Below are 17,973 nucleotides of genomic sequence, written 5' to 3'. Positions count from 1 at the left end.
TTCACATGGAAATGGAGCATTCCAGCAAGGTAACTGCACCTCTTACAGGTCCCGGTTGACTACTGCCTGACTGGATGAACTGCCTTGCTGGATGAATCTCGTCATAAACTGACCACCTATAAGACCTGACCTAAAACCTATTGAGCACTTTTGGAATGTTTTGAAGAGAGGTGTGAAAGCGCATCGCACAACACTAACGACCCTTCCTGAATTTTGAACAGCTCTAACCGATGTTTGTCAAGCCATTCCCGTCGAACACTTCTGTAAAATTGTTGAATCTGTGCCTAGTCATGTGGCAGCCATTATCAAGGCCAAAGAAGACTCAACTCGTTATAGACTTGCTATCCCTGATTCAGTGGCACTTCAGTGCATTTCGCAATTAAGTTAATTTTCAATTTATAACAATGCTTGAAGTATCATTAGATCTGTTTTGTTGAATTACAACTATAGAACATGACCTAAGTCAAGTTATCTGGATAAATTATTATAATTAATTCTATATAACTACTTGAAAAGCCTCTAGACATACCATTTAGCCCTCTGGATATTTATTTATTTATCGCCACTGAGGAGGCTTCTGACCTGAGGTGTATATCAAACTGAACAGTGCCTGCTCAGCGGGAGATCAAGTACAATTTGGCAGCCGCCACCACCAGGGTAGGGCTGTACTTTTTTTAACAAAATAAGAGAGTACATATAGTAGCAGTATTTCATAAACAAAGACAACTTGCATTCCTATGCTACATATGATTCAGAGTTATAAGTAGTTCATATAATAAAAACAAAGTTGTTGATTAAATTTTACAAATAATTAATATAATAAACAAAATAAAAAATAAAAAAATAAAAACAAAAATGAAATAAATGAAGAAAGAAATAATATAAGTAAAATGAATAAATATATATAAATAAATAAATAAATGTAAAAATAAATAATAAATAAATAAAAAATATAAAAAGGTCTATACAACATAGCTAGTTGATGAGTATGAATATCGCTATCGAATCATTACTTACCTTGTTGATGATTATGAATATCTTTCTTTACAGAATTATGATATTTTAGTCAGTTTAGTAAGAGCTCTTTTAATTCTTAATAGGCGTGAAGTCTTAATAAGTGTTCTCATTGATCAGATGGCTTGGTCAAAGAAAAGGTTTCGAAAGACAACATGAAAAGGCATAATGGTCCGGAGTTCTTTGCTGGCCATAATTACAAGTGTCCAGTTCTGTAATACAAAATCGATAAAGATATGTTATGAAAGGTCCATGGCCTGAAAGAAAGGTTGTCAATGCAGAGAAAAATGTAAGCATCTTAGTAGAGAAATGAGGACAAAAACGAAAAGTCCGTCGTCCCGTTGTTGCAATATTCCATTTGGATTGTCTGTGGTTTATTAAGTGCTTGTAAGTAATTCTTTTAAGAAGGAACTTGGCAAGAGAGGTTTCCATCAAGTTCATGCCAGTTGCTACTTGCTTGTCAGCAAGCTCATTATCAACTATGCCGGTATGTGCTGGAACCCAGAATAACCGTAGACGAAATTCTGACGTTATGTTGAGGAGTAATTTTTGAATTTCTATGACTAGCGGATTTCTGGAATTTATACCACCAATTGCCTTTAAACTATATAGAGATTCACTGCATATATTGGCTCGTGCATCGAATCTATAGAAGAGTTGAATAGCTTTCTTTATTGCTGTCAATTCAGCTTGAAATATTGAGTTATGCTTACTTAATCTCCTTTTCCAAGTGTGTTTCAGTACATCATTTAGCATGACACACAGACCACAACCTGTACCTGCCTCAGTGCGCAAACCATCTGTGTAAATGGTGATCCCGCGAACTGGTAACTAGAGCAAATATAAGAATCGAGGTCATTATAGGAGGAGTGGCAATGATAATCTGAATTTTTGCCTCATAGTCTGAAGCTGAAAAGTGAACGTTTCATATAGTGATATGTTTGTTCAGTCGTAATATACACGAATGTGTTGCTTGTCGCTCCGCAGTTAGGTGGAGAGGAAGAGTACCAGCTAGTACCTGAACGGTTGTTATCGAAGATGTACGGTACGCCCTACTGATTTGTAGAAGCGGCAATCTTTGTATGGAGAGAAGTTGACGGCGTTCATGTTTAGTTAAAGAAGCCCAGGTACCAGCACAATACAAAATGATTCTTTATGTGACTGTCTGATACCAAATTTTTGGTAAGAAAGAAGAGACACCCCAGTTTTTAGCCGTGGTCCTTATCATGTTATGATTCAAAATTCCAGGTGCGGAAATACATTTCAGGTGCGGCAGCCAAGAAAGTTTGGAGTAAATTGTCAGATCTGGATACTTGACTTGTTGAACTATCTTAACAGAGATGCTATGCAATTTAACTGTGGACTTTCGTTTAAGAGGACTACAGCTCTTATTATCATAGCTTGAGTCTTAGAGACTGAAATAGTAATTTTGCCATCTCTTGCCCAGTTGCTGAACTTATCAAGGCAATGTTGTGCTGCTGATTCTAGTTTTGATTTCCCGTTTACAATAAGAATAAAGTCATCTCCATATGCTATGATAGAACAATTAGGTGTATTTTTGAACTCTTGGAGTAAGGAATTTACGATCACTCTCCATAAGACAGGACCTAACATTAACTTTGACGGCATTCTCGATGCAATTCATGTAACAATTCCAGACTCTAGAGTAACTTGAATGGCGCGATCTTGGAGAAAGCTTCTTATGAGGACTACGAGATCGCCTCGACACTTTCCATAGTGGCCAAGGCTTCAAGGATATCTGTCTACCACAGAGAGTCAAAGGCTCATTGAATATCTAAGCTGATAATTAGAGAGTGGAGATTCCTTTTTCTGTTGGCTCGATTCACTGAAAGAAAACTCGAAATCGTCTCTTCTGTTGATGTGCCTCTAAGAAAACCAAATTGTGAAGGGGCCAGAATATTATTACGAAATAAGAAGTATTGTAATCTACCCATGATCACGAGTTCCAGGAGTTTCCCAAAAGCTGGGATAAAAGAGCTAGGATGATAAGAAGATGCTTGGACAGAATGTTACAGTTTATGCTGCTGACCACGAGAGGACTTGGCTTTTTTATTTTTATGCTCGTTATATTGTTTTACCGCATTGCGGATTTTGATAAAAATGTAGTGGCAACAAGAGTAAAATCATGAACGTTCTAATGTAAAGATGATTTGTTGTAAATAGTTGTAAAAAATAAAGTTTCTGTGTGAAAACCGAAACGGCAAAGAATTCCAAGCGTCTTGTAAAATCATCAAGAAGAGTAAGCAAAAGATTATTTATGAACTGTTAAAAATACAAATAAGAGAAAGATCATAAGTTGCCACACAGGATCCTTGCCTTTCTTGTGGAATAGTACCACTTCTGCTCTTTTTGTATATAAAGAGAAATGTCGGTATCTCCAACAAGTATTTATAAATACCATGATAAGGTACGGAACAATTTTAGAAAGCTTTTGAATGGTAGCATTGTCCATGCTATCGTGCCTGGAGCCTTTTTGTGTTTACGATTTTTATTATTTTTGTCAGTTCACGTTTATTTGGACCAGGTTCAGTACACTGCCTATGTGAATCATATAATTATTAAATTTGGCTTTTTTTCTCAGTTTTGATTGCTGTGCTGTGTGTCATCAGCTGGTGGATCATTCTCGAAAAGGAAATAAAGAACGAATTTTAGTGTATATATTGGTGTCTCATCCATTGGGAGTATTTCTGCTGGTAGAATTGTGGGCCTGAAGATCTTATCTGAGGCGATTTTGAAAACTGTTCCCGTAGGTATCAATTGTTTCTTTTAGGACTGTAGCCAGGAATCGTGCTTGGCAGTTACGTTTTTTCGTTTAAATGCGGTTTGCAATTTTTATAGTTAACAAATAGGTTACGACGAGTAACGTGGTCGCTTGTTGCTTGTGCTTGTCTTCTGAGCTTTCGTAAATTTCTGCGATCAATAGATAAGGTGTCATACAAGAAATACCAGTAGGTGTTGAATCTTTTTTGTTCGAAATGTTTGTCGGCATGCTCTCTTACGGCATGCTATCAGTCGGTTGTAGACGCTGTCGAAATCCATAGTTGTATTACATTCTCCGAGATTATTGGTGTGCCTATAAAAGGGGACAAGTGCCTTTATGCTTTCGTAGCTCCACCATAGAAAGTTTTGAAGCGTGTTCTGAAAATTGCAGTGAGGGTGGCATGAAAACTAAAATTTGAAACTACTATTTGAAAGTGTGTGATTCAGTCAGCCTTTTGCACGAAGAGTATCAAAAGTCGGTGGAGAATCAGTAGAATTTAGAATCCCTAAGAAATTAGATTCAATGAAATCTATGATGGCGCCAATCTTGAGTTTTCAGAGGTTGCACTCCATAAAGAGCTCGCTGCATTGAAGTCTCCGCCTAAGATGCAATTTTTGAATGAGCATAATTTAAGGTAATCTTAGTACAAATAGTAAGGAGTCGATATTTTCACTGGGTGTGAAACAAGCAGAAATGATCAAAAAGAAACTTTCTACTGCCTCCAGTGCTATTAGATGGTATGCTCAGTTGTCTTACATATCAGAGAAAATCAGGAGCCATTGTAGAGTATTGTAGCCAATTTATTGTGAGAAAGAAAGTTCCTATTATTAACCAATCAGAGTGTTATCTTTAGCAGCATACGGTTAAAGAAACAGGCCTATATCCGTTCCTAATTTAAACTGTTTCTGAACCATATAATTTGTTGCAAACTATGGATCTTTATAAGTTACACACCAGGGGTTCTCAACTTGTGGTAAGCGTACCACTAGTGCTACGCAAGCGAAAAATAGGTGGTACGCAAAGTAGCAAAGTATTTTTAACTATTAAATTCAAAAATTAAAGTTCCAACATTGAGTTTTTGCTCTAACACTCGTAAATTTATGCGATCTGAGCTTTTCAGGAGTAGCTGTGGTGGTAGTACTTTGTAATGGTGATACTAAAGGCTATCAATTTTTATTTAGATGGTACGCGTTAGTCAAAAGGTTGAGAACCGCTGAGTTACATTGTAGAACTTTTAGACTTTTGAAACTATGAAGAGAAGTGGATATGTCCTCAATAGTTGCTGCAGTTTCCTTTCGTGAGTCGGACATAACTTGGAATTAGCCGAAATGAAATAAATAAAGGTTTTTTTCCCTTTGCAGTCAAAATGGGTACCTTTATTTTGTTAGAGTTTTTGAAGTTTATGCACGTCGAAATTTCCTGGCAATTAGGAGCTGGTACTTTGTGTGCGTTAGCACACTGGACACAAGAAGGAGCTTCTGTGTATGTGCGGCTCTGATGGCTTAGGCCTTGACAGTTGAAACAGCGAAGCAAGCGAACATAGCGTCAAAAGGGCAGGAATTGAATCCCAAGTGAATCCATCCTTCTTGTCCTAGTTTTTTAAAATTTGGTTTCTTTTTAAGGCAATTATCCAATTGGTCTTGGAATCCTCATGATGAATCAAAGTTTTAGGGTGAATTGCTCTTTCTTTCTCAGAAGGTAAATGAGTCTCAAAAGCTAAAATAAGATCGTCCGCTGTAAATTCAGATGGTACACCAAAGACAATTCTGGAATCCCTCAACGGTTTTAGTGCTCGTAGCTGCAAGGAATCACAGATGGTTTTATCCAATGAAATGGATTCTTTTAGCTTCGTGACGTGTTCCTTAGAAGCACAACAGAATAATAATTCTTTTGATCTTGTTTGATCTAATTTCTTGATAGGAACCCTCAACTTCTTCGGGCTCAACTGAGTTTCCAATTATATGTTACTAAGTTGTATATTATTAGGTGTACTATTTGGATCTTTTGAAGCTATTATAAAAACGTGTTCTGGTGGGGTTAATTGATAACGGGATTTCTTTTTCTTTCTTTCTTTCTTTCTTTTTTTTTTTTTTTTCACTAGTGTAAATGCAGAGTTCTGGCTCTTCTGGTGTATGATCAATATGGAGCTGCGGTGTTGTTTCTGGGGTAGTAGTTGTGGGATTGGGACTGGGAGACTCTGGGATTGATTTTATTTTTTGAAAAGAGTCATTGTGTTGCAGTAATGTTTCAACTTGTCTTTATAGATTCGCAATAATCAGTTCTTGCTCGACAAGTAGCTTGTGTGCCAGTTCAATGATGTCTGTGATAAATTTTTGATCAGGCTTGTTTAATCTGTGATAAGCGTTTTCGGCACTTATATATTTTAAGATAAATGAGCTTCTGCTTAAATAACTGTTGGCTCTAGAAAGTTTTGGATAAAAGATAGCAGCTGGAATAATTTTCTCAGAAACAATAGAAGGGGTGCAGAGGTCGATACTGATGGAGTAGTGGAAGCCATTGAAATTAGTTAAAAGCACATAAGTGTTAATAAAAGGTCCTAGAATAAAATCCAAATTTTATTTTCAATTGCAATTATGTTAGATATGTTGTGTGACTATTCTGTTATTTACATGTTTTATTGCAATGAAAATGATTCTATTTAAGTAGCTATTAATGGAGATAAGATACACATTTTACGTCAAATGCTACTGTTGTAACTTTTATTTAGCAATATTTTACAAATTAACATTCATTCTTCAAATTGTTGTACAATATTGCTTTAAACATGAAGATAAACGATTGTTATAAAAATATTTAATATTTGTTTTTGAAACTCGATTTATATGTAATATATATTGATTAATTTGAAGATTTAGTTGTTTATGACTACTTGTGTAGGATTTATGTTTTTATTAAATTACTATTTTTAAGTATCGTTAAATATTTTAGTTGCATTTATTTATTGATGATGTTACTGTGAAAGACCGAAATTGGAGAATGTCGACTTTCACCGGTGAATGTCATCATATACCAAATACGTCGGTGAAAGACCGAATATTTGGTTATATTATTTTGCATTCTGACCATCACCGGTGTATGTCGACAACCACAGATATACTGTGTTGGAGGTCGAAAATAAATGTCGAGTTCAACAAAGGGGCGACTGTCTGTCGCAAAATCCTTTGCTCTGCTACGATTGAAGTTACGTAGCATGTATTTGTTATACTCTGGAACACAGTTTGTCAGTCTTATGCTAGTCTTGATGGTACACGCAACGTTTTCTTAATTTTTTTTTTTTTTTTTTTTTTTTTTTTTTTTTTTTTATCCGATACCCAAATTTATGTTGAATGGGTACTGCAGTGAATCGTAAACTTTTCCTTGAAAAGTTAAATGCGAGTAAAAGAAAAAGCAATTGTTTTTATTTCTCAAACACAGTTTCAAATACATCTCCCTCGCCGGGATTGATTACTCCTTATGAAGCTATGTTTGGCATTAAACCACGAGAGGTATAGCATCGTCTTTTTAGCCTGGCGAACAAATCGCAAATATTGAAACCGAAGAAGAACTCTTAAGAAACAGTTAATACTTTTGAAACCAAAGAGAAGCTTGAAGGAACTGTTAATACTTTTGAAGAAAATTTGAGCAGTGGCCATACCAAAAACCATATTCAAAGAAAAATATTGAGGAGGACCTGCAACCTACCACGTCTTCGTATCAAGCCTGGACTGAACAACGCGAGTTAATTTCTATAAAAAGATTGGCCGCGAAAGAGAATCTCTTACTGCAAGCAACGAAAATTTTACGAACCTCAAAAAAATTTTTCTTCTACTCAGATTGGTGATACCGTACGAATACAAATCCCTGATGTCGACCGTAGTCGTACAAATGGTCGAAATGTGTTGGCAGTTATTGTTGGAATAAGACTCCAGCTTTTATAAACTACCAAATAAAAATGACATCTTCAAGCAGCTTTATACCCGTAATCAGTTCGTAAGCAGCTGCAGCTAATTCGAGAAGTAGAAGGCAAGGCTATACACGCAGTCACTTCAAAAGGAAGTGTTCCACAACTAAATGCAGTTGTAAAAGCAAGGGAATCTTGTGCAATTCAAAATATCATAAAAGTTTATGTTGTTACAATAAATAAGATTTCAATCACATAATCAAATTATTTATTATTTTCTTTTCTCTTTTAGAATGTATTGTTTAAGCTCTAAAGTTTATTTACATGTGCTGTTACTTAATCTTTTTCATATTTCAACATATACTATATAGATGCAAAAGTAAAAAAAAAAGTTCTTTATTGACTAAATTTAAAATTAAATGCATTTATCCAAGCACGACTGCTGTCATTATTAAGAAGTCAAATAATATCGAATAGCCCTTCTCGCGTTAGAATCAAAAGCTACATGTCACGTAGTGAAAACGCCTCTACAGAGTTACGAACAACTCTTTTCACCAGGCATTGGGTACTCCTCTTAGAAAGACAGGTGAAAGCGTTACGTCACCCTTGAAGTTTTATGGCGCCTGAAATACGGAGGACAAAATGCAAATCTCAGACGTATTCAACCTTCAGCATTAGTGAGTTGTGAATGTCGACATTTGCCGGTGTAAGTCAGAAATAAAGGATATTTGGCAAATACCATTTTGGACATGCACCAAGCGATTGTGTGAATATTGACATTCTCCACATCTCGGTCTTTCACAGTAACAATTATATATGATAATATTTCGCATGTGCTGTTTTTGAGTTTTTGCATGAGATTTGTTAACAATGATTTCTACGAATTCAAACATTAAAAAAAATGTAGAACACTATTTTTAAACTGACCATATTCAATATTTTGTAAAACAACTTATATCAGATGAAAGGTAAATTTTTGTACTACAGATCTATTATAAATTAGTTATAATATCATCAATCAGGTCCACTAAATTTCAATTTAGAAGCACATACCTAAACGTTAGTCAGACTTTTAATTGCAGAACACTGTTGAAACTTCAGTCATTCAAGCTGTGTAATTAAAACGCTAATGACTTATAGATTGGTTCGTCCAATTGTATCGGCACTTGTACCAATCAATTTTTCTCACTTTAGTCTTTCTAATGATATAAAATTTAGGTTAGAGTTGATTTTAAAGCACCCCTTGTATTATCGCGAAGTTGTTTCATTTATCGCCAAATTTATCATTTATGGTAACCTGAGTAGTTGAATGTTATGGAAACCCTATTATGACGTAATCGTTTGCATTATTCTGGGAAATTTTGAATCATGGGATGTTTTGGCAACAACTTTTGTATTGCGTGTTGCTTAGGAAGTACATTGCTTGTTTTATTGTTCAGACGGTACAATGGCTGAATGTAGTAGGATTAATTTGAAGTTTCTGTACAATTTGGAACGAAAGGGGAAAAGTGCAATAATTGAGTGAATTAAACTGTGTAAATGAAGGTTTACTTAGCCATAGTCCGGAACTAAGTAGTATATTTTTTACTCTTATTTTTATGAATATTCTGTGATGATGCCGGCATAGGGATTGTAGTTCAGATAATTTTAGGAAGTTTTCGGATGCTGTTAAGGAATTTTGTGTGCCACAGACTGAAGACGAACGAATTTCTAAAAAACGTAAGGGGAAATTTGCTTTGTGTAGTGCTAAAATGCGTAACAGGTTTTTCCTTTTTTGTGTTATTTTATTGTTTGGTTTAAAATATAGTTTATTGAGATTATGTATTTTTTGTTTGCCTCTACTGTAGAACTGGATGTTCCTTTGACTTTTTAAGTGAAAATATATCGATGTGTACATGGACAAACTCAAGGGAGTGCGTAAAGCATAGTTTGTGCAATTCTCTGATGCTTTTTACTTCCTTGTACGAAGTAAGAAGGAAGTATTGTAATCGCGAAAAGTTTCAGGCAGCATATTTCAACGAAAATATCCATTTTTACCGCTATCGAATGCAATTTAACGATGTTTTTGTGTGATATCTGTATGTAACGACAGAATAAAAGACTCGTTTCCTCCAAAAAAATTATAAAGCTGCTTTAAAATTAATTCTGAAGAGAAATTTTCGTGGCGTCTGTACGAACGTACGTATCTCGCATAACTCAAAAACGAGTAGCCTCAGAACGTTGAAATTTTGTATATAGGACTGCTATAACATGTAGATGTGCACCTCGTATTTTGTTTGCAATCGGGCGAACCAAACGTATATAAATATATATATATATATATATATCCACTCTGTTACTCGGCTCAGTGATCTCAGTTTCTTTACTCTCATATGTTTGTAAATTGTACATTTTTTGCTTTAAAAATGATTGAATTATGTTAATTTTATCTTCCGGTTAAGGTTTTTATGCCTTTAGTAAATATGTATGCAATATTTTTAGAATTATCAACAATTTTAAAGTTGTTTAAGTGCCGCTAAGCCTTTTTTTTATGGCGGCCATGGATTGTTTACATTTGAAACAGCAGACTAGTGGATTTGTTGCCAATCTAGAGAAACTCAGCTTCGCAACAACAAAAATAACGCCTTCATTTATTATTGCCAATTAAATCATGCTTAATCCTTTCTGGAATTTTTTCGAGGAAATAAGTGTTTAAGATTTACTTCGAATTTTTAATATAGATATTTTGAGTTTTTATGTATTTTTGCCTTCTCGCGAAGTGACAACTGAATTAATTGAATGAGAAATACTCAATCGTCTGTGAAAAACTGTTTCTTTTTTGTTTTGTTTGCTTAATTTCTTTTATACATCGTTCTAGCTTTATTATAGTATTTGAATAGAACATGTGGCAACGATTAGATAATTCTATTCTTTAAATGATATAAATTTTGTACATTATGAGTTATAATATGAACGAAATATAATACTGTTAAGTGAATCTAGCGCCAGAGTGTCGCTATGGTAAACAAATAGTAGAGTGAATTTTAAAGAATGCATTTATTCTATTGTGGTTTATTCGCTGTCGGCGAAGTAGATGTAATTCAATCCAATATGTTTAAATGAAATGCAAGAAAAAAATGCGCATAATTTAATATTGCGTACGAGGAAGTCATGCAATTCGGAGTTTTTTCTAAAGTGAAAGTAGGTCGATGTGTACATGGATACAGAGTTTGTACCGCCAAAAATTGCCAAGTTTCACCAAGGGGTACCCTAAAATATACTTTTACCAAAATGTTTTCATAAGATGCTACTTTTTACGCAGTTATAGTTATACCCTTTGAGAGCTCAAAATTGGTTGGAGTCTTGATTGATTGATATAAAACATCAGTTCTAGTTTCAATTTAGATCTTAGTCCGATTATTAGTCTTTTCTATAAAGGATTGTTGAATTACGTTAATTTTGATGTATACGAAATAAATAATAAAAGTAAATAGTGAACTTAAATGTTTAATATTAGAATAAAAAAAAGGAGGAATTAGTTGATGAAAATAACTGTTGAGATTATTATGATTGATACAGTATTCTATTCTGTTGTTTTTTAAAGTTGATTCCATATAAAGCAAGATGTTTTAATAGGTTTTTGGGTCCATTCTTTCCGTACTGATTTGAAGGTTTATTTAAGTGATGCTCTCTTGTATATTCACATTAAAAATATATAAATAATTCAAAATAATTTTGAATATATTTAAATAACAAAATTCAAAATAATTTTGAATATATTTAAATTTTAAATATGTTAGAAATGGACCATGTCCAGTTAAAAATGTTGTAATCGTAAATGACGATGATATCAATTTAGTTGAAATATTCATACCATTCGTAGCCAAATTATTAATTTTTATGCATTTTCCGAAGTATCCCAATAACGTATCAAAATAAGCATACAAACTTGATCCTAATTTCGGCACTAAATTCTCATATAAATATTTACACTTTAAATATAAGATCCTAAGTAACAGATTACATATTAAATTCACAACAAAAAAAAAATTCTTAGTTTTATACATATAATCACTACATACTAGGAGATGTAGAGTACTTACATAAGCAGACTACGGGAATCCAGAAGCTAAAACAAACTTACGCAATGCTGAAGGATTACTTTCCGAGAGTCAGACTGCAAATTGCATTCATAAAACCTGTTCTTAACATAGTTTCTTACAGTACTTAACACACTTCGATATTGTTATTAAAATGTAGCCCTTTACTTCATCGCGCTAAATATCGGTGTTTTTATCACATCGTTTAACTTTTCTGGCCCTTCCCTCTCGACCCATATCTCCTGTCAAGTTTCATGACAATTAGAAATAACCTTGGAGCCAGAAACTGTGCATAATATAATGCGGTTCAAGAAATTAATAGAAGAGTGATATTACATTGAGCACAATTGCTTTTCGTGTTGAGCAGTTGGTGACGTTGTACTGTATCAACTTAAAATACAAAACAATCTTTCAATGTTATTGCTAGAAAGAGAGAGAAAGATCCCACAATGTATTAAAGATCAATAAGAAGTAACAAATATATGTGATTATTAACAATTGTTTCTAGAGTACATAACAAGTCAGAGCTGAATACTGTTTATAGCACTGATGACATTTTTTCAAAGATTTTGGCGTAGAAGCCAATAAGTTACCGTTCCCCTGGCGAGCCTAATGGGTTCATTCTGAAAGTATTTTAGGCCCACTAGTGGCCGAGCGATAAAGTCGCTGAACATTGGTAGTTCGGTCCGAGGTTCGAATCCCGCGAACGGGCTGGCTGCATGGGCGTTTTCGTGGCTTTCCCCATGTGTAACGTGTATACGAGCCAGTTTCCCTTAGAAAGTCCTCCATGAAGGCATCTCTCCCCCTAGGCAGATAGCTCTAGTGTGCTTTGCCGTAATCTCAATAAACCAAATAATAGCTGAAAGTATTTTACTAGGCGCCATAACACCTCCTGCGGAACGACTCTAATAAGAACTGGACGGTACTTTTATGAGTTAGAACATATTTCTACGCTGTTAGAAGCCTATAGAATCTTCATTTTTGAACTTGTTTGAATAGAAATTACTTTTTTTTTATTTGGAAGAGGTATCGAAATTTTTAAAGATGCGAAACTGCTGTCTCTTTACAGATGAATTCTTTCATCTGTCCCTGGAAGACTGCAGCAAGTTATAAAACTAAAATGCAACAGAGGATATGTGTAATTTAAGAAGCAAATGTTAGTTTGAAAATACTCTGCAATACAGAAAACACTCTTCTTTTTTTCCAGTACTTAGAAAAGAACTGAATATCCCTGTATTTAGCATTGGATGCCATTTGCAAGATAGGTGATCAGCTATTATTTTTAATGTGGCTTTAATTTTTAGTGCATGTAATAAAATGTAACGTGTTGCTGGTTAATTTGTGGATTTGAATATGGTTATATAGTTAATTTTAGCTCCTTTTGATATGGCTTCTAATTGCATGAAATTTTACAGAAATATATTTCAAACATATAAATTTAAATCATATATATATTACAATTCCTACTTATTACGTGCATAAGACATCAAGTTTTTTAACCTTGTTTCGAAGTATTACACACTAAAAATCTCTCATCATTATTATGTGTGTCCACTTAAGTGTAAAGCAACAGAAAATTACGGCTAAACTAAAGTCAGAAGGCTTTCATATGTAGTGTCTGAAGCTATCTCGCACACTGTTTGCCGAAGGCATCCATTTAAGAAAGCCTGGTTATCCTTAATCTTATAGATCTCCCTTGGCCAACAGATTTTTATATCGCTTTAAACCAGAGCAAGAATAGGATTTTTTTTTATATTTTAGTATGTGGAAGATATTCATCAGGAGCTCATTTAAGAAATCTTCCAAACAAATTCACCTTTTTTACTCGCAACAACATAGGACAAAAAAACAAAGAGCATCGAAAAGTAAAGAATGATTCAGGATCGATTGTTTTCAAACCAGTCTTTTGAATCTTGTTACTATAAGCCATTTGAAGCCTGAATCTATCCTGAGGTATAGTTTCATATGAATGCAAATTTAAAAACTAAATAAAAAACTTAGTACTAAATTCGAAATGCAGAAAATAACCATTTTGTTTCTCCTTTTTTTTTTTTTTTTTTTTTTTTTCAGGTCTTCTTATTCTAACGGGGATGGTGATCTACATTTCAACCTTCAAATCCGAAGTTGGTAACAAGTTGCGACCCAAATCGTCTTTCCAAGGGCCAATGTTTCGTTATCACTATGGTTACAGTTTCATTCTGGCCGTGTGTGGTCTCATGATGTGTGAACTAGCGGGAACGTTTACAATCTTTCTTTTCATCCACTGGCATAAAGTGGATATTAAGAAGAAACAGCAACACACCAGGCACCACCATCACCACTTGCATCACCATTCGCAACACAAATACTCGGATTTTGTGGGGATTGAAGATCACGCGCAGTGCAGGAGACACAGAGGGGGCAGGAGGGGTTCGAAAGTGGACACCAGCCCCTCAGCAAATAGAGGATTGCCGGGTAGGAGGACCTTGCAGCAGCCGCAGACGCCTCTTCCCGCATCCGAGTCAATGAGGGACTTGGCTTATTACAACTTCCCGCCTTTCTCCAGGGACACTACGTGCAACACAGTGTCCACGTCTGCCGACATCGCCAGGGAATATTCAAGAGAATTCTCTTTTGAGGTTCTCAGGCGAACCACTCCTGTTTGAGAATAGGCCTTTTTTAAAAGACCAAAAATGCCTCCCTTTTAGAAGTAATAAATATAAAGAATGGGCCCTAAGAGCCCTCCTTTGAAGGGAAGAAAGTGCTTCCCTTCTATTAACAATTTTTTATGCCTCCTAGAACAAGGATTTTGAAAACATTCCACGGAGAAATATGAGGAGATGATACTGAGAACTAGGTTGATAGTGGAATCGTTCTAAAATTCCAATAAGTATTATAAATAACTTTTATCTTTAATTTCTCGAGTTGAATAGTTTAACCTAGGGAATTTTTTACTTGTGATAAAGATAACAGGGTGTTACCAATAATCAGAATTTAAATGAATTATCATTATTTTAAACTAGGCTATTTTTTTCCTTTTTATAAATAATTTTCAAAAAATAAGCAACTGACGATGAATAAGGATATTTTGAGTAGGACCGAAATCCATTATAAACATTATTTTTTGTTATGAAAGAGTGATTCAATTTCAGTTGCTTAAATTACAAATTAGGCATTTCGTCGTACTTACTCCTTCAATTCAAACAGTTTATTCTATTTTTCTTGCTTTATTAAACAATTTCTTTTACACTCTAGGAAACTTGCTTTGAAGGATAAAAATCATATTAAGATTTAAGATCATATTAATATATTAAGATTAAGAGTATTCAATATCTGAATATTCACTGGTGAATGTAACGAAACTGTGTTATCAGCGTAATCTTTTCTTCTAAATTACTTTCCATACTACAACAGTACTAATATAACTCAGGGCTAATATGCAGTGGCTTAGCTAGGCGGGAGCAAGGACGACATCCTGACGCAGCATCCAGGGGGCAGAAAATTGATGCTACGAAATTTTAGAATTAATTTTTTTCCATTCTTGACAAACAGGAGGAGGCGCGAAATCTTTAGTTGTCACAGTTCGCTGAAAATTACAAGGCACTACGGCTGTACTTATATATTTAATTCTACAGTTTTCTTTCTACCAAGAAACTATTAAAAATTTTAATTTTCTCTTAAATCTCTTAAATTTAAATCTTCTTCCTTTGAAAACTCTATTTCGAAAATAATTAGTAAAACATAATTTATCATAAATGAATTTTAGAGAAAAACTTACGTTTTAAGAAAATAAATATGCTGTGTATAGCCCTGCGAAACTATGATGTAAAAATATGTAAGGCTGAAAGCATCCTCATAAACATACACAACGCTAAAATACATTGTAAGTAATGTCATGTTGTTGTTCTCTAAAATAACTACATATATACCAGTTTATAGACCGCTAACCCATAGAAGACAATTATTGAATAAAAATTTGTCTCCAAGAAGTTTGTTTGAAAATCTACGAGTTAATGGTAAGCCTAAGCTATTGCATTTTGTTGCAGTTGGGGATACATAAAGGTAAAAAAAAAAAACAGTTTAAACTATCATATTTTCAAGGTTAAATGTTTTAGTTGACTATGCTACAGTACATCTATTAATAAATCTCAAATGTCGGATTATTGCTTTCGATGTACTTTAAATTTAGCTCCTAGAATTAATGTGTAATTTTTATATTTTCTTATATTCCAGTTTATATTCCAGTTTAAAAAAATTCTAGTTGCAATAAAATTAGTGTATTATGTATAATTCTGCTTCTCTTGAAAACATTTATTTCAAGTATTATAAAAAAATAAGCTACTTTTATTATTTTTAAGACTGCATAATTATGTCTTTATGTTTAATCATATCAGTGGTGGCTGAAAAAATAATATTTCTAGCCGAAATTTCGCTTTTATTGTCTTTAAGTATCCCTTTCTTCTATGCCGTTTTCTCGAAATATAAAATGTATTTTATTTCCATATCTTTACATGTTTCTGCAAAAATGTTTTATCATTATAGATACTCAAGTCTTGAAAAATTTGGATATTTCTCTAAATTTTATGGAAATTAATTAAAGAAAATGCATAAATTGTATAACAGAGAAATTGCATTCCACTCTCACTCTGGTTTTTGAGATCTCAATCATCAGTCTTTAACGAAGATAGGATATTAAATACCTAATGTTTTGCACTTTTTAAAGAAAAAATATATTGTACGCTTTTTAATACACGCAGTTACGTTTATTCCTTTTTTTTAATTTAAGAAGGAAGGAAGAATGTGTATTTGAGACCGATAACTGAAATATTATTTTAAATGATAAGTTAATACTTAAGCTAATGGGATTTGATGAATGAATTTGATGCTAAATGAATTTGATGTTGCCGCCCGCAAAACAGATATATGTATATATATATATATTGTGTGTGCATATATATATACATATATATCATCGGCAGCACCTCTAAGCTAAAAAAAAGACTAGACTTCAGTTCACTGTCAAATGCTCGGCTATCTTGTTCACTTTCAAATGTTGAATTTCGCTTAATTTCTGCTAAATCTGAAACCGTTTGGAATATCAGGTATCATATGTACTGAGTTTATTTTACTTTAATACTGTTCAAATTTTTGCTGCTACCAGAAGAAAAGAAAATTTAGAAGCTCACAGTTCTCTTTATAGCGGCCGAGTGGTTGACCTGGGTTCGCCCGGCTGCCTGTTTTCGTTGTTTTCCTCAACTGTAACGTGAATACCAACCAGCTTCGCTAAGACTGTAACAGGATTAATGGCACATATTTCTATACTTTATTTCCATCTCACGCTTTTATTTCTGTACGCTTCCGAATTTTTATAGGAATAATTTAACTTTTATGTAGAAGTAAATATAAAAAATGCAATAAAAACCAGGAGGAACGTCTAGAAAATTCTCTGTTTTATATCTCTGCATTGTTTTTAATGGCTCTTAAAGTTGTGATGTGATAGAGCTATAATGTGAAAAATGGTTTTTCATAGTTTTAAACCTATTCAAATAAAAAATAAATTGAAGGCCTAAATTTCTATGCATAAAAATATCACTTTGAAATTCATAATATATTACAGCTCAAATTAACATTTCATGAATAAAAAATATAGCATTCTGATGCATACCTTTGTAACTTCGATGAAACAAACTTTTAAACATGTATAGTAAAAACAACTATAGATGAGTTATGAATTCTCATATTAATGTAAATATGAATAAAGGTTAAGGATTAGAAAACCCTTAATGAGTTAATGGTAACAAGTTAATGATAAGTACTTCAAAGACGGGTCATATACTAGTTGTAAATATTTAAACATATTATAATTTAAATCTGTTAAATCTGAAGCAAAACATTGCTCTTCTCAATATAAATGTAACCAACTGAAATATCTTATAAAATATAATATGAATATTTTCATATTTAAATTTTCGAGGTTTAGAGATTAAAATTCAACCGTAAAGAATAATTTGTTAATATTTTAGGTACGAATAATTAAGCATAGCTGTAATTTTTGCATAGTTATTTCTCAAGTTTCCATACGCAATCTTTTTCCCAGGTACCAACTGTTTAAAGTGAATAAGCTCTTTCAGCATACGCAGAATTACCAAAAACACAGCTATCTAGACACTAAACTTAGAATTCCCAAACTATCTCGACTAGCTGGCAGTCACTTGTAG

The 17,973-nt window shown here is 33.6% G+C and overlaps 1 protein-coding gene across 1 annotated transcript in view; it reads left to right on the top strand.

Moving 5' to 3' along the window:
* The window catches only part of stg1 (stargazin-like protein), a 300,577-nt gene extending 283,380 nt beyond the window's left edge, over nucleotides 1-17,197 (top strand). Inside the window, exon 4 of the mRNA XM_085818883.1 lies at nucleotides 13,847-17,197. Within this exon, the coding sequence (XP_085675009.1) occupies nucleotides 13,847-14,421 (575 nt within the window). The 3' untranslated portion in view covers nucleotides 14,422-17,197. The remainder of the gene's footprint in view (nucleotides 1-13,846) is intronic.
* The last annotated feature ends 776 nt before the right edge of the window (nucleotides 17,198-17,973 follow it).

Source organism: Stegodyphus dumicola, chromosome 6 (assembly GCF_044657685.1).
Source record: "Stegodyphus dumicola isolate Sdum_Otavi_A_Nest chromosome 6, ASM4465768v1".
NCBI lineage: Eukaryota > Metazoa > Arthropoda > Arachnida > Araneae > Eresidae > Stegodyphus > Stegodyphus dumicola.
This window is presented reverse-complemented; position numbering and strand designations above follow the sequence as displayed.